General features: G+C 37.8%; 1 protein-coding gene across 2 annotated transcripts in view; it reads right to left on the bottom strand.

Moving 5' to 3' along the window:
- LOC129732533 (nephrin) overlaps positions 1-27,770 on the bottom strand; it is a 307,910-nt gene that overhangs the window by 25,861 nt on the left and 254,279 nt on the right. For both annotated transcript variants that reach the window (XM_055693486.1, XM_055693487.1), the window contains 5 exons: positions 14,838-14,910; positions 6,510-6,661; positions 5,855-6,005; positions 5,615-5,745; positions 4,391-4,544 (listed from right to left, as the gene is read on the bottom strand). In XM_055693486.1, the coding sequence (XP_055549461.1) occupies positions 4,391-4,544; positions 5,615-5,745; positions 5,855-6,005; positions 6,510-6,661; positions 14,838-14,910 (661 nt within the window). The remainder of the gene's footprint in view (positions 1-4,390; positions 4,545-5,614; positions 5,746-5,854; positions 6,006-6,509; positions 6,662-14,837; positions 14,911-27,770) is intronic.

The raw sequence follows: 27,770 nt of genomic DNA, 5'->3' as shown, positions 1-27,770 counted from the left end.
GAACACGAAAAGTACATGGGAGTGAAAAAATAACATCGCTTATTTCCCAAATAACCGTGTCCCAGTCTACTATACTTATCTTCAGCAGCATCATTTAAGTGCACGGTGTCTCAGGTTGAAGAACTTATCCAAAAAAAATTAGTATCGCTCTAATACTCGTCATTCGAAAGCTTGAGCTGTCCCCTTTAATATCCTACCAAAATTGAAATGTTCTATCGGGGGGTCTAGAACAATTTGTTTTCGAACATATATTTGTAATTGAAAAACTAGTGAAATGGAAATAAATAATATATTTCAGAAAAATAAAAAGTTATCAGGGTTCTCTGTTCGTACTGAAATATTCAGGATTGTTTTTATTTATATAACAAAACAAAGCTTTACATATTATCAGATTTTTTGAAAAGGGTTAAGTGGGGTAAAAAAGACCCTTGAAAATTCAGAGTCGAAAATCAGCCGAAAACAGATAAAAAGTTGTGACTTTGATTACATTGATTTTGATTGATGATTGATTTGATTGATTTCTTCAAAAATCTGCATTCTATCCTATAAAAAAATATAAAATGCCGGTTGTCGTGGTTTCATTATAGGATATTTGCATTTTTCTTCAAAAAAATGGTGATTCTTACAGCTGTTTTTTGCTTGTCACCCTGTATCTAAGCTATACGTTTTATAGAGCAACTCAAGAGCTTTCATTTGATGCTATTAAAAAATGCGCCGTTTTAGTAACGACCGAGAAAATTTCATTATTCATACACAAGCATGGAAAAGTTCACTCACTAGCAATATTTCATGCAAATGTGTTCTTTGATTTATCAGTTATCGTTCAACTATTTCCACTCGCGTACAAGTTTTCCATAGAAACGCTGTTGATTGTTTTTCGCTTCTAAGAGTTCCGACTACCATAGAAGGAGACTGAATGATCCAAACACGATAGTATTTATTGTATCCAAGTTCACTTGCATTCAATATTATCGCGAGAATCTTTGAGAAGTTATCGCCAGTGATACAAAACTATGAATCCAAATGAACGTTAGATTGCGTTCAATTGTTTGCTTACCGGAGCAAGCAGATATCATCAATGCTAACGGAAATTGCAGCATGGTGCATTAGCATGTGATACTTGATATCACCAAGAATTATCGTGGTATATCACGGTGAAAGCACGACGTGGAGTAGCCGAATTCAGCCTACAAGCAGCCAACATTTGAAAGAATCATTGCGATCGCTTGAGTGCAATCGTTTACGATTCTTTCGTGAAACACTCGCTATATGTTGCTCGCTCCGCCTAAAGCAGGCAATACTGAAGCAAAATCATCAAAGAAAGCTACCATATATTTCATTGCTTTAAGTTGTCTCTTGCAAGCTTGAGAATGTGTAACTTTTAATAGCGATGGTTTGCTAGGATTGAAAGCTTATAAATAGCACGTTCAGAAATGATACCTGAATGATTGTTATGCGATACGAGTTTTTCCATCCTTGTTCATACATGTTTCAAATCATTATTTCAACCCATTGTGTCAGGAGCGCAACTCCGTTTTGTATCGATGTCCCCCAATCGATCTTAAATTTCCAGGGTTTGTTCATCCATGAAATAATTTGTACATATAAGTTTTATGGGAAAGGAGTTAGTGGGGTGAAATGCAGAGCGGGATTCAGGTGTTGGAGGCCCGGGACAAAAATTTTCGTGGGGCATCTTTTCTCAAAAAAAAAAAATACTTGAAATGATTTAACGCAAAACAAAAAAAGGTCTCCTTCTGTATTCACGTCTGGTCTAGAACCAGGGGGGGGGGGGCTCGTGTCGAAGGGCCCGGGGCATTTCCCCCCCTTTCCTACTTAAATCCGGACCTGGTGAAATGGCATTTTAAACTCTAATGTACAGGTGCTGCCAAAATCATAGTGTTATTGTAACTTTGAGTAGCATGTATCGATTTTTCTGTTATTCGGTATGCTTATTGTACCATTAAGAATATTTGAAGTATTGGCTACTAGAGGTAGTCGGGTTTGGCTTTTTTCAAACCCGTACCCGACCCGAATTTTGTTTTTCGGTCGAAACCCGAACTCGAAAATTTTATTTTTGGCAAATCCGAACCCGACCCGAACCCGAGATTTTTTTTGGAGGTCAATTTTTTAAACCAAATTTAGACTGGGATGTTATAGAGCTATTGCCTGCTATAGTCAGCATTTTGAATGTAGGTACAAAATGGAGTTGCGCTCCTTGTGTAACAGGTTCAAATGATGGCCTAAACCTTGTTATGAAAAAATCGATTTTTTTAAACGGTGCACTTTTTGAATACGTCTAATGGAATCTCTTGAGTTGATTTATAAAATGTATTGTTTAATTGTAGGACCTAGTTCTGATGACAAAAAAAAACCTCCAAAAATCGCCATGTTTTGAAGAAAAATGTAAATATCTAATTATGTAACCTCGACAGCAACTTTCAATAACCGACATTGTATGTTTTTATAGGATAGAATTACCATATCAATTTTCAGAGACATCGATTAGGCGTACAAAAAGTTATAGCTTTTTTTGTCTTTTCAGCAGTTTTTGAACTCAAAATTTTCGAGTCTTTTTTACCCCACTTTACCCTTTTCAAAAAATCTAAGATTATGCCAAATATTGTTTCATTATATGAAACAACAAAACTTGAAGGTTTCAACACTATTTGATCGGGCCCCCAGCACCTAAATCCCTTGATAAGTATACATAGTTTCCATTCCACCAGCTTTTCAATTAAAAAATGTCTGAGAAAAAAATTGTTCTGGACCCGCCGATAGAACATTTAAATTTTTTTTTTAGCAAACCCCCCCCCCCCCTTCCTTGTGACTTTAACCACGTGGTCTTTTAATTTGTCAAGTGCCAAAAATTCACTTTATTTTTAACTTTTTTATTATTAAACTTTCAGTACATTCTATATTTCTAAAATACAATACTGGGACTTTACGGCTTTTCACTGGTTCATCTCCAAGGATTTTAAAATAAAATAGAAGGTATTGTCAAATTAGAAAAGGAATGCGGCCAATACCCCTGAATGGCAAATATTGAAATGTTATGGCCAAAACAGGAACTCGAAAGAGTTTCTTTCTTTGGAGTCACAAAGCATCAAGTTTGTTCTTTTTACCTGTTTTCAACGGAAAATAAAGATAAAACGTGCTAAAACTCTGCTTGAAGAACATCACCAGCACTGTTATACTTTTTGCCATGTTTCTTATCGATAAACCTGAAAAGCTGTACTCTAGTGTCTATTTTTTTCAAATTAAAATGAGTATTTTTAAAGGTTATTCAAATCAATTTCAAAACGTTTGTTAAAGTTAGTGCTGCTCCAATTAAGTAGAGAAAGGTATTTTTTTACATATTTTATGGTTTTGTGCGACGATTTTTGAAATAACATGTTTTTTATGACGATTTTCAAAAGAACGCGGTTTTAGTCGATGAATTTTCAAATAACGCGTTTTCCACGTTTTTTTTTCGTGTAAAAATACTCGATTTTTACATGGTATTTTCATGACGATTTTTCATAAAACGGGATTTTTACGACCATTTTTTTTGAAACACACAATTGTGAAAATCTGTTTTTTTCTGTTTTCCTCTGGGAAATCCCTTCCCTGGTCTGCGTACGCTTATGATTCGAAGGCTTATTGTCACTGAAAGTAGGTTCCAATATGGTAACATTTCTTCATCAAGCAATTATTATGAGATCAAAAATATTGAGGCAATAGAAAATTTGTCTCGGGTGGCTATTCTTCAAAAAAAAAAAAAAATCCAAAGGGGGATGATGTAATAACCATTAACATCATACAACAATCTGCAGGGAGTCATCTGTGCGCCCGCTAATATCATACAAATTTTACCGGAGCTCACTGCAATCGGTTTCCAAATTCATCCCGAACGCGACACATTGTATGCGTATCTTGTATCTTCCCATTCAGGCTTATCGCGAAGCTAGATAAGCATAATTACCTACTGCAGATGCAACGGCGTGCTACTGATAATTGCTTTTGCCACTCAGTAGCTACTCGCTGACCTTTCAATTCGATTTGCACGTACCAACGCACAGTACGAACGGGTCGATTCATGCTGAATAGGAGAGAGTGGACCATTGCAGCTTGAGTCCTGGCGATCGCGGAGCTGTGTGTCTGTGTGTATATGGGTGTATATGTTTGTGGTGCAGAAATAACAAATATTTACTGATACCACAGAACACTTGTGTCTATATGTGCATGAATGTTTCATTATTATGATTACCCATAGCCGAGGAAAGGTGGGGAAGTCTGAGAATCACGATCACGAGGGCTTGTTATTGAATCGTTGTCGGTGCGGGAACGGAGTAGAGTACCACAGGATGGGTTTTTGGAGAGAGAGAGAGAAAGAAAGGGTGGCAATAATTACATTTGATATCCAAATAGAGTTGATTGCTGTTGACGGTGCCGAGCGTGTTGGCCGCCCGACACATGTATTCGCCGTGGGTCGCCTTTGTGATGGTCTGCAGCACCAGGGTCTGATTGGAGATGATTATGCCGCGTGCGGGCTGTAGCAGTTTGCTCTGAAATTAAATTTAAATTATTACGTTTGCTACTAGTGAAGCAGTAGTCCTGGGTAATGTAGGGTAAGTCGGGTACGGTTGGAAATATGATTCGCTTAAAAAGTTTCCACGTTCCTGGACGATACACAATGGCGTTACCCTAGCTTGTTAAGAGAAACAACAGTTTCACGAAACGGGAGGAGTGGGGGAATGATAAACATGGCTCAGATTGTTTCATTATCAAATATTTTCATTCCGTGGGGAAATTTGGAAAGTTACACTGTACAGCAAGCAAGCATGGTTCGGGTGAAAATCATCGAGGGAACGAAATGGTTGAAAAGACAGAATCTGGATGAAGTTGATATTTTTTTTGTCTGCTCGCCCATCCGACTGACAAGGAGCTAATTGAAACTGACATTGATAGTGTTTGTTTGTGCGGAAAATCATATTTCCGCTGGCTGCGGAGCGAAAGACCGTGGAAAGTTGTTTAATTCTGGCTGCGCATTGAAAAGTTTAGCAGCAATCTTTATCTACGAAGCGCTTAACTTTGTTTGAGCCGTTTTGTTTTCGTAATTTTTTTTTTAAATGGAATGAATTCTTTTGCAGATGAAACAGATGGATTCTTGATTTGCATTTTAGATACGGGTAGTTTTTTTTCGTTCGTCAAAAGCATATTCTAGGCAAGACTTAAACAATAAAACTTAAATGGTAAATGAGTTAGCTAAAACAATTTTGATGACAATTTTTAATTCTGAATAAGATACACTGAGTACATTTCCGAAAAAAATCTTCATTTGGGAAAACCATAGAAGCATGAAGTTTGAAAGTCAAAAAGTACCTGAGCAGCAATGAACAATCGACATAAGTGTCGCAATCGAAATTCATAGCTTAAACTATTCAAAAGTAACTCAATGAATGGCAAACCGTGTGATTTGTCTGATGGAACCTAATCATCCACCATGAATATATTACATATATTATTAGAAGCACCTTCTATCGTACCACACGGCAGATTTTTTTCTTCATGCCTCCCTTCAATACCCAACCAAGCGAGGACCCAGCAGTGACACTTTATCTCCGTTCCTACTTACATTATGAAACCATTCGATCTTTTTTGCCGGTGGGTTCGCTTTGATGTCGCACTCCAGATACACGTCCGATCCCTCCATCAGGTTCTGGGAGTTGAGTGGTGCTCCGAGTGACAGCGATATCACCGGAACGTCTGTAGCGATCCGCACAAGATGAGGAGTTGAGGAGTAAAAAAAATGAAATAAAAGTAAAAATAATCAAGTCACACACGCGAGCGGCTGGCCTGCGGCGGATATACTCACGTTTGACGTCCAGCACCTGGGAATCTTTGAGATGGATCGCCGGGCCCCCGAATTCGGTATAGCTAATTGAGCATGTAATTGATTTTTCATTATCTTCCGGTCCGGGCACGAAGACCAGCTCCGACACGGTCACGTTACCATCGTTGGATGTCTGGAAGGACAAAAAGAGAACATCAGGATTTTAGCCGGGTTGAATCGAGCCAATTATAATCAATGTGTATGTAGATGAGTGCCTCGTGGGTGGAAGTAAGTGCTGCTGTCAGATCCGATGCCGAGCAGATATATTTGCGTAATTAATTACAGGCCGACATTTGCTTGTAAGTTTCTTTACCGGTAGATTATCTATTTGCACAAACGAGATTAAGGAGTTCGATTTACTGCTTCCTATCTTCGGCTGGCCAAAGAGAAATAAGTTTCATAATGTGTCTTTCATTCGGCTTGTTATAAGTTTCGTCTTCCTCTTCGTTGCATGCCACTGAATGGAGGCGCATGGTTTCCCACTGATGTGGTACAGTCCACATGGGCTCCAATTAATTACGTCTGCAAACAGACATGTGATCTGCGCCGCATGACATGGAGCGAAAAAGGGAGGACACAGGTAATCGAACATGCGACCAACCGAACAAAAGTGGGCTGAAATTGAACCAAAACTCACCGTTTGCGACGATCCCCGAATGATGGATGCGCCCTTGTTCCATACGATGCTCGGCGCTGGTCGGCTGCCCGCGGTGAGACAGGAGACCTGTGTCTTGATCCCAGCTGTCAAGGTATCCCGTAGGCCCTGCATGCTGATGAATAGTGGTGGCACTGTGAATGGGAGAGAAAGGAAAACAGGTCAATTTAAGTGGACCGACAGTCCTAGGGTGGATCTTGGTGGAACATTATTTGACACGACTCAGCACAGGGGCAGACTGTTCCCGACAGCGACTGGGAAGGTGTTTGCTTGTACGGTTCACGTGTCACATTTTGGTTCGATAGCTGTTTTTTTTCAGTAACAGGATTATGAAAATAACGAGTGGGATTTTGCGACCGGGTATTTACCGTTGGCCGCTAACGCGCAAAAGACCAGGTGCTGTTAGTGGCCTACGGGGTTTACCCCCCGGGAGGTGTAAGCAGGGACTAAACTCCCGATGCGGTAATGTTACGAAGATTAAATGCTACACGGGTTATCGGGGATGTTTTAATAAAATGGAAAACGGACACGCAAGCGTCGTAAAGTTTAACGGTTACCGGTTTAATCATCCCAGCCCTGTTGCTTGTTATTGTTGTTGTTGCTGCTGCTTCTACTCTCGTTATTACCGTTTATCGGTTGTTCTACTAGTCCAGTTTCTTTCCAAAGTTAAAACGATTCCGATGAAGCGATAAGATGAGGTTAAAACTCTTGAAATGTTCAGCGGGATTATCTAGAAAATTTAACCGTTGGCATGCTACCAAAATGAAATGAAACGAAACATTCGAAAGCTTTGTTGGACCGGAAAATCCTGTCGGAGGGTAAATTTGTATTGCCAAGGTTTTTCTGCAAATTTCAGTGAATTATTGATTTAACGTCAAAGAATTAAACGGGAGAGGGACTGAGGTTACCGCACCACACGAACGTTGTGTTCGTGATGTTGGACAATTTACTGAAAATTTCAAATACACATAGAAATAATTTATACGAATTTTAATTTTAAGTTGAATATGGGTCGCTCTATACAAAGTGTCCATACCAGTTGGACACGAACATTTTAGATTTGGCTTGAAGCTGAGGAAATTATTCATCTAGGCTCACTTTGAAGAAATCCCATTTTCTGAAATCTAATAAATGATAAATGTATTCTGAAAAAAGTAACCAAAAAATCACCAAAAACATACATTTTATGGCTGCAAGTGTTGCTAGGAAGATTATTTTTGTATTTTAATACTATATTTACATTTTTCGGCTAATGTAGCCATTTTGGATTTGATAAATTTTATCGTGTTCCTTGAAGAATTTCACATAAGAAACATCTATCACCCCGAGGTTAAATGAGTTAATCTCGAGATATACCATTTTCAGTTTAGTTTTGGTTTTCTCCATGTCATATTTGATCATATTTATTCGAAAATCTCTGATCAACAAAACAAATGTTTTTGTTTTTTCACGTGAAATTTTTCAAGGAACACGAAGATATTATGATAAAAAAAATGTAAATTTAGTTTTGAATTCCAAAAATAATCTACCTGGCAACACTTCCAATTAGACATGATAATTTTTCTAAATAACTTCTTTCATTTTATTCAAAAATTATCTATCAATATTTTTCGGACATCTTATGTCTATAAATTCTATGAAAATGAAAAAGATATTTGGAACAAAGAATGCGTTGTTATACAACAAAGAGCGAGGTCTCACAGAGCGACCAATGAACACCATAATTGGGATTTCCAATCGATACTATATTTGGATTTTTTTTTCAAAGTGAAGATAGAAGACCAATTTTGAGCCAAATCAGTGATGGTCGATGCCAAGTTTGTGCTTTTTCGTGATCATATAATATCTGGTTGTATTTAGAGAAACTGATATATAGGTCGGATTCGATTATCCGGAGGCACGATTGCTCGGAGGCTCGATTGTTCTGGGCTCGATTATTCGGAGAAAAAGTTCGATTATTCGAAATCGTTTTTCTTCTTTCAATTTTGGATTTTGTTTCTATTTGTAATGTTAGCAAAATTTCTTGCTGTATTTTGTGCTATACACTGCGTAGTAAACTCAATGTATAAAGAAAGGAAGAACGATTCATCTCATTGAAAATTACTTTTTCTTATATGACAAACATCGACATACAGTCGCTAGATAATTTTGAAATTTTTGTGTTGGCATATTTACTGAGTACAATGTTCGTTTTATAACAAAAGACTATTCTCGACGAGAAAAAATAAAAAAATAAATAAAAAATCTCTTCGATTTTCCGGATCGAAATATTTATCACAACTCCGGATAATCGAGTCCGACCTGTATTGAACTACAATCATTCTCTAAAATTGAAAATAAAAAAACACTCCGATATTCAACCATCGATGAAAATATAATTTTTAGTTTTCCATCTCAAACCTTCTACTACAAGATCTATTATATTTTAATGTTTCTTTGAAAAAAGAAACACTAAGAAAAAATTCAACCCCAGAAACACGTAAATATAAGGTGAAAAGATCCTTTCTCATACTCTGCACAGGATGAAATAACCATCGTTATATTTCTAGTGGTCTCGGTGGCTCTGTGGTTAGCTATGTGCAGAGTTTTATTTTATGGGTTGGATTTGAACCAAAACTGGACTGATTTGAGTTGGATTTGGATTAAAGTTGGATAAATTAAATTAGATTTGGATTGGATTAGGAATGTGTCCGGATTTGTTTCGAATGCGATTTTGACTGGGTTTTGATTGGATTTGGTTCGAATTTGAAATAGATATGGCTTGGATTTCGGTTGGAATTGGATTGAATTTGGAATAGATGCGAATTTGTTCCGAATTTTTTCCGGATTGGATTTGGATTTTATTTGGAATAGATTTGAATTTTGTTTTATTTGGAAATGGATTGGTATATAATTCGCTTTGAGTTAGACTTGAATTGGATTCGAAATACATCCGGATTCGTTTCGGATGGGATTTTGACTGGATTTGAATTGGATTTGCACTGGGATTGGATCAGATTTGGTTCGGATTTGGATTGGATTTGGATTGGATTTGGATTGGATTTGGATTGGATTTGGATTGGATTTGGATTGGATTTGGATTGGATTTGGATTGGATTTGGATTGGATTTGGATTGGATTTGGATTGGATTTGAATTGGATTTGGATTGAATTTGGATTGAATTTGGATTGGATTTGGATTGGTTTTGGATTGGATTTGGATTGGATTTGGATTGGATTTGGATTGGATTGGATTTGGATTGGATTTGGATTGGATTTGGATTGGTTTTGGATTGGATTTGGATTGGATTTGGATTGGATTTGGATTGGATTGGATTTGGATTGAATTGGATTTGGATTGGATTTGGATTGGATTTGGATTGGATTTGGATTGGATTTGGATTGGATTTGGATTGGATTTGGATTGGATTTGGATTGGATTTGGATTGGATTTGATTCGATTTGGATTCGATTTGGATTGGATTTGGATTGGATTTGGATTGGATTTGGATTGGATTTGGAGTGGATTTGGATTGGATTTGGATTGGATTTGGATTGGATTTGGATTGGATTTGGATTGGATTTGGATTGGATTTGGATTGGATTTGGATTGGATTTGGATTGGATTTGAATTGGATTTGGATTGGATTTGGATTGGATTTGGATTGGATTTGGATTTGGATTGGATTTGGATTGGATTTGGATTGGATTTGGATTGGATTTGGATTGGATTTGGATTGGATTTGGATTGGATTTGGATTGGATTTGGATTGGATTTGGATTGGATTTGGATTGGATTTGGATTGGATTTGGATTGGATTTGGATTGGATTTGGATTGGATTTGGATTGGATTTGGATTGGATTCGGATTGGATTTGGATTGGATTTGGATTGGATTTGGATTGGATTTGGATTGAATTTGGATTGGATTTGGATTGGATTTGGATTGGATTTGGATTGGATTTGGATTGGATTTGGATTGGATTTGGATTGAATTTGGATTGGATTTGGATTGGATTTGGATTGGATTTGGATTGGATTTGGATTGGATTTGGATTGGATTTGGATTGGATTTGGATTGGATTTGGATTGGATTTGGATTGGATTTGGATTGGATTTGGATTGGATTTGGATTGGATTTGGATTGGATTTGGATTGGATTTGGATTGGATTTGGATTGGATTTGGATTGGATTTGGATTGGATTTGGATTGGATTTGGATTGGATTTGGATTGGATTTGGATTGGATTTGGATTTGGATTGGGTTTGGATTGGATTTGGATTGGATTTGGATTGGATTTGGATTGGATTTGGATAGGATTTGGATTGGATTTGGATTGGATTTGGATTGGATTTGGATTGGATTTGGTTTGGATTTGGATTGGATTTGGATTGGATTTGGATTGGATTTGGATTGGATTTGGATTGGATTTGGATTGGATTTGGATTGGATTTGGATTGGATTTGGATTGGATTTGGATTGGATTTGGATTGGATTTGGATTGGATTTGGATTGGATTTGGATTGGATTTGGATTGGATTTGGATTGGATTTGGATTGGATTTGGATTGGATTTGGATTGGATTTGGATTGGATTTGGATTGGATTTGGATTGGATTTGGATTGGATTTGGATTGGATTTGGATTGGATTTGGATTGGGTTTGGATTAGATTTGGATTGGATTTGGATTGGATTTGGATTGGATTTGGATTGGATTTAAATTGGATTTTGATTCGATTTGTATTGGGTCCGGATCAGAATTGGATGAGGATTGGATTTTCATTTGGTTTTAAATGGATTCCGATTACATTCCGCTTGGATTATAACTGGATTTGGTTTTGTTGACGATTGGGTTTTGATAAGATCTAATCCCATGAACTGGATTTGGACTGGATTTGTAGTGGATTCGGATTAGATTTGAATCAGGTTTTTATTGATTTTAGATAGGATTTTGAATGAATTGGGTTCGAATTGGATGCGAAAAAGATTTTGTTTAAATTTTGATTGTGATTAGGATAAGATCTAGATTGAATTCGGAATGGATTTGTATTGGGATTGTATTCGGACTGAAATTGGAGTGGATTTTGAATTGATTCGGCTTGAATATTGATTGGATTGCTTTTGGATTTGTTGTGTACAGTATTTAATAGAATTTGGATAATTTATATTCTACTTTCCTTTGCCATCTTCCAAGTTTTCAACTTTTTGTATTTTCTAATAACACCTGATTTTCTTTGTACATAAGTTTTTTTAAAGCCAGTTTATCGCGATTTTTCATGAATTAGGGATTTGCAATAAAAATTACATGTTAAGTGTACTTCGAAAAATAACTGAAAAGGCTGTGTATGAGACACGACCGAAAGGTGAACGTAGAGTTACGAGAGCGTGCCTTATGTCATTGTGTTTCTTGCAATAGGTGAGGGTTGGGGGTATGCGGTTCCAACCTTTTTTCGACCGCATACCCCTTTGGGAATATTGTATTTTTTACTTGTACCCCCTATTTTTTTCATACAGTATTTTGTGAAAAGAACTGAAGTAAGTTAGCAGTACTCTCGAAATAAACAATAAAAAAATCTTTGAGAACATTTTTATTTTAAGCATTGTGTAAAAACATACGAAATAAGATGTAACAGTTGTATTGATCTTGGCGAGATTCTTAAGCTTGGTTCCGCAAAACTAGCTCTCGGATATTGGGTTCAGATGAGTTAAAATAAATTCACAAATTATTGCGATTGTTTCGATATTTATTTTTGATGTCTGTGTATGAAGAAACGATTTTTCTATCAGCTTAAAACTGATAAAAGGTAGAAAAGGTGCTTCTTAGCAAGAAGTGCGTGAAATTATGGGCGTGAAATTATGGGCGTGAAAATTTGTTCAAAATTGACTGAGTTATAGCCATTTTAAATTGGACAATTTTCGTGACGTCCTCAATGTTTAGATATTCATTATACACCCTCTCTCAGAATGCTCTGTAACGTAACTCTGCGTTGAAACTTTCATACAATTTATGTGAAAAATAGCAAAACCATGTCTGTATTTCTCTTTCCAGATAAGTTTTCATAGTGAACTTAGTGCTGAAAAGCTTTCAAGTGATTTCAGGAAGATTAGGGATAGATATCCTACATGAAGGTTCATTTCCGAAATTGCGCAACTAACGTCTCTGCTTCCATGGAAAAGATTCCGCATGCTAATGAAATATGGACACCAAAGTGAGCAATTTGCTCTGTAAGCCATCCCACCTAACCGTGAACCGTTGAATCGTATCTGACGTCCGGGTTTTTACACGCACCGATAAATTCCAAATAATTTCCCAAATTTGTCACGGAATGATGCGGAATGATGTTTCAACGAATATTCACTGCCGTTCTCTAATTGCTTTCGCCGAGCGTTTGTAGAATTAATAACGCGAAAGCGGCAGCCTGGATTTGTGAACCCATTACCGGCATGATCCTAGAGCTTCACTACTAGCAATCCAGCCAATAAGTAGCAATCTGTGTAGTTAAGGTAATATGTTGCGTTAGCCAGCCAGTGTACGGTATACATTGACATTCCACGCGCGTTTTGATTCACCTCCCAGCAGGATGGAGGGAGAGAGAAAGCGTTCCGTCAGCCATCGTGTCTCGCTGGGTGTTAATTTAAGCCATACGTGCCACTGAAAGCACCCGTCAGCTGTTTAATTCTGTCTCTCTACCCCATACGTTATTTTCATAAACGTACAAACAGCTTTCCATCCTTTAGCATTCTGGCGGAGAGCGAAATCCCGGCTCAGCTGCTATACGGTGTCGTCTCCATCCCAAAGGATCTGGCTGGGATCGCTTTGTCTCAGCAGCGAGTGGAGCCGGCATCACATTGCCATGCAGGAGGGAGGTAGTGCACTGTATTCAGGATCAGCTCGATTTTATGACTTTTCCGCAGATTGTTGGATTCAACGTTGCTCACTTGCAGAGAAGGTGTTTAATGGTTTCGATCCGATGGATTTATCGGAAGGTGTCGTGGAACGGGTTGAAACCCTGTCAAACAAAGGACGTTCGATCGTCTGGTTTTCGGGGCCGTATTTTATGAACTTACTTTGTTGTATAACAGAATTTAATTAGAAACTGATTCGCCGTGAAACTGATTTGACTGGCAATCAGAGTGTGATGCAGTGCAAAACAAGTTTACTGTTAGAGGAAGAGCTCGCAATCAGTGGGAATATTTATATTGACAGTGGGGTAGAATGAAAACCTAACAGCAACAATTAAATCCTTGAGAGCAATCAAGAAAGTTGCTCTTATTCTCGCGCAGAGTAATTCCCCTGGGGAGGCAGGAGAACATTGCATATCAAGCTGAAGTGCAGTTAGTCAGCACATAAAAAAAAAAAAAAAAAAAATCCCAACGTATATTCCATTCTAATTCCATGAGTGTCACTCAGAACAGAACTGTTACCACTTTGCTCCACTTCTGTCAATCCAGGTGTAACCCTCGAATATTGCGTCACTGCGTTGTCACACGGGGTTTTAGGGAGATGGTAGTGGGAGAGAGAGTTCACCACCATTCTATGTTCGCAATTAGCGTAAGAAATGAAAATAAACAACCCTCAAATGGTGCAGTACGAGCACTTGCTTTCGTCGCTCCAAGCTGGATCGCACGGAAGGTGTAACGCGAGACTCGATGATGGTTGTTTGGTTATTTTGTTTGTTGTTTTTGTTGCTACCCGACGGTGGACAGGAAAATCGGGGGAGGGAGGGCTGGTTGGACGAACGCTAACTACTATTGTGACGATGAGTTGTACATGATGCTTACTCGGGGTCCCACTTAATTGAAAATAATGGTGTACGAGAGCATATTAAGTGTATGTGGCTGCTGGCTGGGCTGGGCGTATAAAGTGAAGTGCCCTCATCGCGCTTACCAAGCAGGGTTGCCAACATTCTACAGTCATCATTTTGAGTGGAGATGCAATCTATGTTGAAATTCGAGTGTTCGAGGGATGAGCGCGAGGATGATCATCGGCAGCATGGTTTACGGCTCGATGGTGGGGTTTTACGATGGCTGGTGGAGTTATGTTTCTGCCGCCGCGCGATGAACATGATGATGCAGATTATTATCAGCAGCACAGCCACACGAGCATAATAATGGCGGACCGTGCGTTTGTTGGGTGAATTTTATTAGGCGTCAGCAGCAATCCAAATAACGCCTGCATACCGCGCGACGGTGTCGGTTGGATCGTAAAATTTTAGCGAAAAGTAGGTCGATGATATCTTTTGTCGGTTTGAATCAATAGAGTGACATAGCGAATGCTCTAGTGAATAATTATAGCACAATATTTTGCAGTTGAAGCGAGAGTTACTTACATTTCATATCTAACTTAACAGCAGTGGACAGCGGAGGCACCACATGTCCGTTACTAGCTTGGCACGTGTAAACCTGAAACGAAATCAAAGAATGTGGTTAGATGGGTTTGCTTTTGTTTCATTTCGTTAATCATCAATCATGTGAAGTATACACTAAGGTAGCTTTTTGCGAGGTTTTTTATGCGGATTTCGGAGTTTACGCGATTAATTTTACGCGGATTCAGGAGTTTACATTTTTTTTACGAGGGATCTTTTTGCGCGGCACGTATCCCTCGCGTAAAAAGCGACTTTAGTGTGTTTGTGGATGGAATAAATTAGGGCAATGATTTTAAAATCGTACTTCACCTTCACACACGTTGCTCTTGCACAATATAATGAAATTCCGTTAAATGAATTTTTATTTACTCGACCAATTGTACTGTCTGAATAGAAATCTAATTTGCTGTTACAGATATTCCCCCAAACAGATGCGTGCCTAATGAATCGTGTAGAGAAAGGTATTTAAACAAACTCGCTGCTGTAAAAATATCTTACTTGGAAAGGGAAAACTCAGACTGATACACCGATCGTATTTTAACTTCAATCGAAACGTTCAGTCGAATTTCTCACGGGTGCCCTTTCCAGTGATTTAAACCTGGCAAAATGTATTTTCGATACGCACCGGTAAGCTTACTTCAAAGTGTGTTATTTCTTGAACTTTGACTATGCTGAACAGAATGATTTATTTTCAAAAATAAATTTTCCTGATATATTTACTTTATACCCGGAATTACATTGTACGATTTCTTATTGGAAATTTACACAGGAGATTGTCTTTCATCTTTCTTTCAGGTTGTTTGTGCTCGATATTGTAAATGTGATATTTCAAATTTATGCTTCATATCAAGTTTATTGAAATTTCTTTGAACTTTGAAAATATCCCCATCCAAGGCTGCTGTTGCTGTTAAAAATTTGCCTGATTTCTGTAGAAACACGAAATCTGAATTTTGACACAGAAAAATTGCAGTTTAGTTCTCGAAAAACATTCGATTTCACATTATTTCCTCTCTAAGTGCTTTTCATTAATTCTCTTTAATTCTCTTTAATTTTTTTATTTTATTCTCTTTAATTTGACGTTTTTAATTACTTTTGATTACGAAATTACGAGCTTATCAACGAAACCAACAGAATTGAGCTAGCTATCGTACTTCCTGTGCTAGACCTCGTTTAAGGCAAACATAAACGAAAACTGAAAACAGTGAGTAACTCTGCAGTAGTTAAATTTTGGCCATATACGTATAAGGATTTTTTTTCAGCAAATGAGGGGCTCTATCAGCCCTTCAAGAATTCTAAGTGAGCCCCCCAACATTCTGTATTTTGTGAAAGTGCAAATTAATCCAGCCAAGCATTAGGTAAGATTCAAACGTTATGAAGGATTACAATAATCAATACATCGTTGAAATGAAAAGTTTAAAAGTCAAAGTTCCACGTACAATGCACCAATTACATGCAAGTTTTTCGTGTAGAAACGTCTTGAATATACATAAACCGTCTACTATGATATCCTCTGTATAGAAGTCGATTGGAAATTTGACAAAATTTCCCTGTTGCAACAGGTCAACTAATTTTTGTTTCCATGAGCCTAGATCAAACTGATGTCTCGAAGGTAAAGCCGTTTTTAAGGGTCCGAGATAATCTCGTTTTCCAGCCAATCTAATGATCTGCTGTTAGAATGTGACAAAAACTGACGTCTTGAAAGAAAATAAGCTGATGCTTGTTAAAACGAACTCTGTAGTCTTGAACCGGAAAGCTCTTCATAATTGAAGTTTTGTTACTTAGTCCTACGTCACCCGTTCAACCCATTCAAATTATAATGAAAAGAGAATTTTTGGAAAAGTGATTCTGAAACTATTTTTGTACAGTGATCAGAAAAAACAATAAAATTTAATAACCTTTTTTTAGCCTCGACCCGTTTAAGGGTTAAAGACAAATAGTGAAAACTAAAATAAAATTTAAATAATAACGGATAACAACTAAAATTTTAAAACATGCTGTTTGTATAGGTAAGCTCTTTCTCTCTCCTCTTTATATCCGCATTTTTTATTCAGTATACGCTTGTCCGGTTCTATTCAAAAGGGCGTCGAAACCAGGAGCCTTGTGCAAACGCATTTCACAGTTCTAACTAAACTGCTCAAAAATTTTATGAAAAGTTTACAGTAAACAACGAAAATCTCCGATCTCGACTGATTATAATTTTCTGCAAACCTCAACAACAATTCGACAGGAACTTCTTCAACTCAAACATTTGACTCCATTTCTACCCAATATACGCAACCCGTCGAATCTGCCTCAGTCAGGGGAATAAATATACCGAGTGATGACAGTTTTTTGATAGCATTCGACCATATTTTTGGCAGCATATGGAGTTCGTGTTGAAGGAACTGCTCGTTTATGACACTATCTGCGGATGCACCCGAATTTTTGTTTTTTTTCGAATGAACGGAAGTGGTCAGCTAGGGCAGGCGTCATTGATCAGAAGAGGTATTCTTCGGATAGAGCGATGTCAGGAGAATACAAAGGGGTGAGGTGGATCGTACCATTTTAACGTTTCCAGATGAGTTGTCGTACAGAAAAATCACTTTGTCGTGTCTTTTTTTATATTTGGACTATTTTTGACGTAAAGCTACATCGGGCTTTAAAATGAAAAACTAAAAATAGAAAGGGGAAGAAATATGCCCCTCTTTAAATGCTTATAAGTCGCTTGGTTTGTACCGGATTTCTTTCGTTCTTGTAGCAATCGATTGAACAATACCCAGCAAACCAGAAGTCGTATAAGGGTGTTAATTCTTAGTCGCTCAAATGTGCATGTCAAGTTTGAAATAACATAAGATGCAACATTCAATTTGTTTATATCGTATAAAATTTAGATCCTATAAAACTCAATATTAGGTCATATACAAAGCCTTTTAACATGTCATATAAAATTGTAAAATGCGTCAATGTAATACAAAGTTTCAAATGAGGCCATTCAAGAGAGCATGCGAAGTTATACAAAATCGTAACCAATTTTTTTTTACAATGTACGAATATGGCCTCCAGATTTGTACCCATAGGCGCATTTCATGCATCTTATATGGTCATTTTTTACCAAATAAGGGTTCACTTAACAGAGTTGAGCGCGAGTTATATGAACCAATTTGTTTGCTGAGACTGTTCACGCATCCGCTCAAATGCAGAATGTACTATTAAAAACTGTCAAGCCATGTGTTGAAATGCAGATTTCGATTACTGATTGGATACTCAATATTTACTTTCGCTATCACGGTTGACAGAATTATATACCTACTAAACCGGGAAATCACTCTTTCCAGGTTTTTCTAGATAAGAGCAAGTCTCCACTAAAACCAATCAGTGAATGGCCACTATGACGATCACAACTAAGTAGCAACGGATAGCAGCAGGTACCAGCAGGCTTTGTTTTGCCTATCTTGATCCTAAACAGAAAATAATTTAACTCACCTCTCAACAACTGTGAGCCTACATTTAATTTGCATCACACCATGCACCATCACTGCTGTAGGGAGAGTGCTAAGTAATAGTTTCTCTGGCGAACAAACGCTCTTAATTTGACAGAGCAGAAGCCCAGTGCAACTATTGTAAATATCTCGTCTGTACACGCAACTAAGAATAGCTTTGCCACTCTCATCGCTCTGGGGTGCGACAAAAACAGTATAAAATCGAACTCTGCCGTATTTTGGCAACACACAAGCAAGGGTGTTGGCGTTCAAAATCTGTCAACCGTTACCGTTAAATTTTTCAGTTAGGAAACAGCTTTCGACTATATTCCGAGAGTTCCTTATCCCCACTATCGGAGAGATGCGTTCAGCATCATATCCGATAATTAATTGAACAAACTGTCCTTTCGGGGACAAATTAAATACTTATTTGCAGAGGTTATATTTTTGGGTACAGCAGCATATTTTTGGGTGTTTTAATGTGATTTTTTTACGTGGAATTATTGGTTTTCCGTGTTCAAATTGCTGAGTGTCCGATAAGGTTACTTAATCCAATTACTTTTTTCCTTGATATTCAGCTCGATTCGCAGGTGGAAATATCACTGCAATTGATTCTTTTTCGAAAGTATTTAGTAGGGATGATTAAAAACCTTGAACAAATTAAGTTTTTCTACGCGGAATTCGGGAATTTACGGTTTTTTTCTACGCGGATTTCGGAATTCATGCAGTTTTTATGCGGACTTTTTTTACGCGCTACGTACCCCCCTCGTAAAAAAAATCTTTAGTGTATGTTCTTCGAACATCTTATCACCGAAATATTTTTATAGATTTCATCAAGATTTGGAGAAAGAAGAAAAAAGAAGTATGACAGTTTTTTCAGGTAATCTTATTTTCTCTCTTTAATTGTTATGTTGAATAGAACTTAAAATTTGAAAAAATAAACTGTTCAGCTAGGACGGAACTTTACGTTAGGTGCACGAAAACAATTTATGGCCAGGTTTCATTGCAAAGAAGAGAAGAAGTAGTTCACATTCAATTTGCTTTGAGTAGAGTTGACACCACTATAACCACAAATACTTAAGACGATGCTACTAGTGGTAAATATTCTAAAATTGTTGGGATTCCAGGTTTCAAAACTAATCGAAAATTGCTTCAATGTTGGTGTGGTTTTGCACTATCCAACATTCTCACTTTCTCTTGTTATAGAATAGTTGAGTTAACTCCATTAATACAATCTTTCTGCCCATAAAAGCATGAGAGTCCCATATAGAAATACGAATACGAATTGCAATGTAGTGGTTTGGTTCCAACGGATTGCAACGGATTGTATATTATTTACCAAAAAGCAACTGAAGCTGATAGACGAAAGCTTGTTCGACATAGAGTCTACAAAGAAATTCCTAAAGAGTCCACGAGGAATCGATGCAGACTGTAAGGCCACACTCTTGAACACTTTAATTCCACTCATCCCAGTTGCTAAGAAGGATTTATAGAAACAGTTGCCAGAAAAAAAAATTCACAATAATTTTCATTTTCTTAGAAAACCCACATTATTTCAATTAGTTTCAATGTCTCTAGCTTATTTTCAGTTGAACCTTGCAAACTTGAAATGTGTTTTCATTTTTTTTGTCAATGATATTTTCATGTGAACACTTTTTTAATTTTTTTAATTGACACAAATGTGAAATGTTGGTTTTAAAAATAATTGAATATATACCCAGGATGGGACTCGTATGCCTTTATTTTCAATATGGGACAGGCATGGTTTGATACATTTCCAATATTTTTTAAAACAAAGTTACAAATCTCATCAAGGCATACGAAAATTTGAACAAAATTTAATACATTTACAGTCATATGGAACTCTTATACTTTTGACGGCAGTATAGCTTTCAGTTGGGGTTACATAAATTATAACATCTCTCTCACCGGAAAAGCCTAAAATATGAAAACTACTATAGCAAATTGTGGCACCATAAGGAGTATTACATAACATCGTGAAAGCAAGCCAGCATGCTTCTTTTTTTGTCAGAATGAAGTTGCAAAATACATCTCGGTTACCAATACGATAAAAATTGTTGAATGCAGGTTGCTTGCAAGTTGAATTTACTATCTAATCAAAACAGTTTTGACGCAGTCATAGAATTCAAAATGAAAAATATTTCAGAACGATGCTTATTTGTATTGATGGTGCATCGAATAATCCTCAAAAATAAGAATTAACTCTCTAGTGCCCTAGTTAATTTCTATACGGGCTTCGGTTAAATCACTATGAATCAATATAAACACTTTTTAAGTATTTCTTGAAGTTTTTTAGAGGGTTGACTGAAGCCCGCCAAATGGCGACATTGGGCACTAAAGGGTTAATACTGAGTAAAAAATATGATACTTTCTAGGCAAAGTTTTTTCTTTTTTCCCTGTCGGGACATATTACCACTGCGACCAGTATTTAGATCTGTTGTGGTGTGTTCACTTACGCTGTATACCTTTTTGAAAGATATTGACCACTACATATTTACTACATTTTTAGGCAAAGTTTTACATGCGTAACAAATTTTATGGTGAAACATTGTGTTTTACCTCTGGAAAAAGTATGCATCATTCATTTGATTACGGTGAAAACAGCTTATGTATTATATAATTTTTGCTGATTCATTCCATTGCAAAGAATCAACATAGTGACTGATGGCAACATGATTAACACCATGATTACACCAAAAATATTCAAACTCTTTAAAACACGGCTACGCTACGTGCGTTGAGCTATACATAAGTTACCACAACTTGTTCCCTAGGATGCTGAAAATGATTACTATTAATGAATAAACTATTTGTTTCGGGACGTGAAACATGAGACTCTGTGGGGTCTTCAATAGGATCATTTTTAATATTGAATATTTTCGTATTTAAATACAAACAAAGTACGTACACAAATAAATAAAAACGTACTAAAACCAAAACGCCTGAAACAGTATTTAAATATTTTTGATACGATAATGTACCAACAGCAAATTTATAATGCTCGCATAATAAATGGGATTGATCATAAAAATGCGAACAGCACCTAGCATAGCAAACAATGAAAAATTTTTGAGCTCGTAAGCTTATTTCTCATTCCAATTATGAATAATGTAGCTTGCAATTCCATAAAAAATTCTGGAAAAAATTTCAAGAACATTCAGCTTGTTTAAAATAAAGTATTTTCTAGGAGTTCTAGGCACGATTTCAACATTATTGTAGTATGAACTTCAATTTGCTGTCCGATTTGCTAGAATTTGGTTATGTAATCATCCTGAGAACTTAATCAGAACACATTGGATTAAACAAGCGATCGAAGCCTAGAAAACTACGACATGTTTTTGTAATTGCGCTTATAGTACACACACACACACACACACACACACACACACACACACACACACACACACACACACACAATGGATTCAGAGAAAAAAAATTGAGCCGGAAACAGTGTTATATTATTCACTAGAATAAATTAATGTATGTGAGAAAAAGTATTGAAATCGTTGGTTCGGTAAACTGTAGTTGATTGATTACGCTATTACGGAAGGCTCATAAATCTACTTGACCGTTATCTGAAAGCAGTAAATCAGATTTGTATGAGATTTGTATGAGTTTTTTTCCTCAGCTAATATTTTGGAAAATCTCGGTAGCACACAGAATTCCTACAACCCGTGAAAAATTGAATACCGCAGAAAGCAGACATTACTGTCCATATAAAGATACGGACGGGTGGGGAAAACATTCGGAACAGATCCTTTTTCCATAGTACGCCTGCCCGTTTCGGAACGAAAGGAATTTATTTTTACGCACCGTCTTGATGACCGCTATTCACGGTAAAAATATATATATAAATACACAGCAATATGGCATTTTGGGGATCCCCTACTTTTCCTCTGGTTAACTGGCTAATCTGTGGTCGTTTGTCTTCATTATTACGAACTGGGCTTTTTTAGACCATAATAAAACGGTCATCCCAAGCGAGAAGAGGAACGTGAAATTTCAATAGCGGGATGAAGTTGGTTGGCTTTGATGGAAGCTTCAAAAACTCGACAATACGCATTCAGCCTGATAAGAACACTATTTCCCAGCACCAAAATACCGTACTTTGCTCAGCTTCGCTTACCGGTCATAACTTTCTCAACCCGTTTTATGAAGGGCTGCCGTTTGGAATGGTTCATAAATCAACCATTGAACAAACACTGCTCGCAGCGCACGGTTTTTCCCTCCTGCCAAACTTCATCCGCGAAAATATCTACCAGTTTGGTTTCCTTTCTCATTGATTTTTCCGCTAATTACTACCTTTTTATCAAACCGTACCATTCTGCGGTCGGACCGTTTCAACCGAAAACAGTAGCCAGCAGAACGGTATAATTAGTGGCTCTTTTTTGGGAAAAACTTCCCTAGTGGCCATTTTGACCTACACTCGACAACAAGCGGAGCGGGCGCGAGGGACCATAAATGAAATATGGGTGCGGTGGCTGGCTGACGTTCGGTCGGGTTGGGGAAAAAGTTTTTATTATACAATTATTTGTGCCCCGGCTTGCGGATTTCTGGTCCAACGGCAACCGCAGCCAGCTGGAAGAAGGAGGTGAACCCGAGGGGGGATTGAATAACAGTCAGGTGGAATTTGGCTTTATTCCAGTGGGTGGTAACCGACGGAAAACATCGCCTGTTTACGATCGCAATTTACCGCGAGCTTGTATGGGAAGGGGGGTAAGGTGTTTTAGTGTGGGTAAATTTTGTTAGCTGGTGGGTAGTTCTGTCGAACATTAGAAATCAATTGACGGTCAATTTTCGTTCGTCGGATGATGCACTGCGCGTGTGGTTGAAGCTGCGCGGTTGATCAGGGGTCAGGAAAACTAGAACAAAGGACCGCATACAAGTGCATGTGTGCTGTGCTCCTACACCAGAGGTATAATTAGTTTTGATTATATTGCATTATGAATTTCAATTTCCAGTTTAAATTTGAACGAGAGTTATAGTCATTTTCCTTTGATGTTACTCTGGAAACTTATTCGTTCGAGCAAATAGTGGCCTTTTTTGTTCCAGAAAGTTACTTTTCACTAAAATGTATGTTACATAAACAAATCGAATAATTCCAACTCTGAGTATTTTTTGTATTTATATTTAACAGTTAAAATAAAAAACGTTCAGATTTTTCTCAAGATTTTACGTGTTCAAACTTGCTCTTAGCTGGTGGTCGAAATGGCGCGAAATCCATCTTATTGAGACAACAAAACTGCTGCCTAATTGCAATCGAACAGTTTGAATCTAAACAGCAATTAACCGACATAATATATTTATCTTTAATTAGTCAGTCAAGTGATTACGGAACGTGACTAAGCGCGACCTATTTTGCAGCCGCGCTGCAAGTGCCTCATCAAGGGAGAAACAAATAAAATACCAACATACTGCGAAGCATACGTTCAGCATTTTTTTTGCTTTTTGCAAATCAATTTTACTGCTCGAACTGGCGGATACAAAGTGACTTCATTGCACTGCTAGCCACATCCATATTCATAGTCAGGATTATGCAAATTCTTTCGAGAAAATAAAATTAGTCTGCCTGCAGAGCTGGCTCCCGAGTTTACCTACGTCAAACCGGAGCGGCACCGAGGGGGGCAATGAAATTTTTCCCTCTACCCGGCATAGGTATCGATAAATTTTAAATTAGCCGTAACAGCTCGTTTCATCTAATCAAACACTTACTAAGTAGCGTAACGCCGTTGAACAGAGCATCGTGGCGGATGCGATGCGTCCAACAGCCAGAAGAAGACAGAAAAAATTAACATAAAATTTAATTTCCACCGTTAACCGCCACAATTTCACGATTTTATTGCCTCAACTTACAAGGTTCGCTAGTAAGAGTCTGTCTCGTGTCTCTTCTGCGAACCCCTCCCCAAACGGCAGCTCAAATTGTGCTCGGTAGGGCAATTGATCGATGACCATTAGCGTAAAATGAAGTGATTCTTTTTTTCCTCCTATGGTAAACAAAGAGTAGGAAGGGATGTTTTGTGGTGGGTGGATTGGGAGGTGTTATCCGCTTGAATGAATCGAATCGGTGCGGTGATAGATGATCACATTGCAAACGCAAGGGGAATGTTGCGGGTGGGAGGCATACAGTATACGTTGGTATGTGTGTGAAAGCGTGGTTCACCGATCCTGAGGTGATGACAAAATCAATAAACCAGACCGCGAACGTTATTCTGCTTGGCAGTTCAAGTGTGGGCTGTCCGAGCTTCGCCCGAGTGGATCAAGAATAGCTCATAATTTAATTGTTTATCAGAAAAAAATGAATTCGATTGCATTACCGCCTAGCAGCTTAGTCAGCGCACATCGTCCAATTTCAATGGAATTGCCCTGTTTGAGATTATCTCCTCTTTCCGCACTTGCTGTTTGGTATGGACTTTTTTCCGATCCATTTCATTTTATACGAGAAGATTGGATTGGTAAACAGAAAATAGATTTTCCTCATAGCCGTGCGTAGGGTTTTCGTTTGGAAGGGGCTTCGCCCATATTTTTTTAAATATCAAAGTTGTTTTATTATCGATGTAGTTTTCTGAGTTTGAGAAATAGTTTCGACACTGGTTCAGTTCAGGTTTTGGTAGTCTCCAGCGACGTCTCGAGTATGTCATTGCTAAAAGTGGAGGACACATCGAATAAGTTTGTTGGAACTAAGACCGGAAATGTTTATATTATTCCATAATGGTGTTTCAAATAATATTTGAGAGAAACACCATAAACTTTCGCCGCACCCTGTAAAACATTGGAGAAGGTATTTGCTAGCTCATTTAGCGTATATTTATTTCGTTAGCGTAAGCTTTTTGTAATATGTCTCAAATTTTCTAATGAGTGTTCTACCGATCCAAATTATGAACATTTTATGTCTAGAAGTTATGCAGCGATTTCACATCAGCTGGCTCGATGTGCCGTGGTCCGCGTTAAAAGAATTTTTTTCTGCATCTCATGGTCCGAAATATTTTACAAAGGATAAAACCAAAACAATTAAGTACCGCTCCGTTGCTAGTTGTAACAATGATACCACGCGCTTTTTTGATTGTGCCCAACATGATGATAGAACTGTATTGATTCGCAAGATAGGAAAAAGGATAATACTGTTGTCAGGTATCCAGATTTATCAGCATTATCCAGATCTCTGAACATGTATTCAGATAGACAAATTTGATGTTCAATCTTCAAGATTTTTCATAGAGAGTTCAGATCACTTCAAATGTTGCGTACCTCAAGAATCTCGAATCTCGGAAACTTTTTGTCTCACGAAACAATTGCCAGATTTTTGTTTTGTTTATTTTTTTTTTCAAATATCTTCGAAATCGACCTGGCAAAGTTGTATTTGGGGATATTTATTTGAGTTATTTTATTCCAGGTATTATGAACGAAACTCGAGCCACAGCATTTTTTTAAATATTTTATGGTCTTCGATATAATGTTTTGACTATGTCTCTAATTCTAGTGTTGAAAGTAGTTTTTGACATTCCTAATTCATCGACACCACTGGCTTCATTGAAAGCTCTGAGACAAGAGTCATATGGGCTATTATTTCCATAGCTTGTTCTGTTCTTGTTCTAGGAAGAGTACGCTGGGGAATGTTGAAGCTGATTTGCTGTAACAGTTCAGGACAGTCGATATTTCCTATGATGGTAAATATGAACCTTTGTTGAAATTTCAGACGGCGAGCCGATAATGTTTTCAAAGCTAACGAGCATGCAACGTTAAGTGTAGTCAGGCAGGTTCACGGGGTCATTCCGTGGGTCGTAGGGCATACCATAAAATAGCCTCTGTAACCGCTTTAGTTGAACAGTAAGCACTAGCTGATACGGTGCACAGATGGGAATTGCTTATTCAAGAATGCTACGAACCTCAGTTTAGAGTCGACAGATACTCTTAGATCCCGAATCGTATCGATGCGATCGAGCGCGTTATCACCGTTGCAATTTGGACGGTTCATTACGTTCTTGCGGCGGGTGAATGAAATTTATCTGCATTTTGTTACATTAACTTTCATTCTATTCTCACTGTATTGAGATCCATTCTCTTGTTGATATCATTTTGCTGCTCAAGATATTCCATGGTGGAAGAGATCACTCTGTAGAATCTGAGATCATCGGCAAACACTTCTTTTGCGGATCCAAGTCAGGAGTACACATCATTCACAAACAAAACGAAAAACAGTGGTCCTAAACCGCTTCCTTGTGGTACACCAGATTTGATGACGAATTCTCTAGCACAAACCGGGTTGACACTAGCCGACACTGCGTTAGGTAAGATGTGACTGTAACCAACCGGTATTATGTTCTGGAAATCCCATGTACTTTGAGTTTTCAATGACATGAACGTGTGACACAACATCAAATGCTTTGGAAAAGTCGACAAAGATCGAGTTAACCTGTTTTTAGACTCGATTTTCTTAGACGAGAAGTTTATGTAACACATTTAATTTGTCGTCGTTGACCTGTGTTGTATAAATCCGTGTTGGTGCTCCGATATCAACGGGCGTGCAGCTCTGTAAGGTCTTCTTTGGACCATAGATTCGAAGACCTTTCCAAGCGAACATTAAATTCATATTTCACGGTAATTTTCAACACGGTAGGTATTGCCCGACTTATGTTTCTGTATGATTCTGGCAGATTCCTAAATGACTGGGAAGGTCTTGGTTGACGAGCATTCTCTTCAGGTCTGCGAACAGAAAAGAGTAGCTGGGCGCCAGATCTGGAGAATACGGTGGATTTTGCCATCGTTTTCATTGATTTGTGACACGGTGAATCGTCTTGACGAAACAGCATTTTTTTTTCTTCGCCAAATGGGGCCGTTTCTGAGCGATCTTAACTTTCAAACGCTCCAAAAACGCTATATAATAGTCACTGTTGACTGTCTGTCCCTTTTGGAGTCAATGAAAATTATTCTATCCGCATCCCAAAATACAGACGCCATAACTTTGCCAGCCGACTGTTGTGTCTTTCCACGCTTTGTATTCGGTTCGTCGCTTGCTCTGCATTCAGCTGACTGTCGATTGTACTCTAGCGTGTAGTGATGGAGCCATGTTTAATCCATTGTCACATATCGACGCAAAAACTCAATTTCATTGCGGTTAAACAGCTTCGATCTGTCCAACACGCTCTTACGATATCTTCAGAGTCTCAGTTATATCGCTCAACTTCACTTTACGGTCATTTATAATTATTTTGTGTTTTTTATGTTTTCTGGAGTAACAGCCTCTTTTTAACGTCCACTGCGCTCAGCATCAACTGTGCTTACACGACCAGTCCGAAATTGACGAAACCAATATTCCACAGTTACAATAGCTGGAGCAGAGTTCGGATAACGTTTGTCAAGCCATGCTTTGGTTTGCACTGTATTTTTCTCATCAAAAAGCAGTGCTTTATCAACACACGAA

The sequence above is a fragment of the Wyeomyia smithii genome, chromosome 3 (assembly GCF_029784165.1).
Source record: "Wyeomyia smithii strain HCP4-BCI-WySm-NY-G18 chromosome 3, ASM2978416v1, whole genome shotgun sequence".
NCBI classification, from domain to species: domain Eukaryota; kingdom Metazoa; phylum Arthropoda; class Insecta; order Diptera; family Culicidae; genus Wyeomyia; species Wyeomyia smithii.
This window is presented reverse-complemented; position numbering and strand designations above follow the sequence as displayed.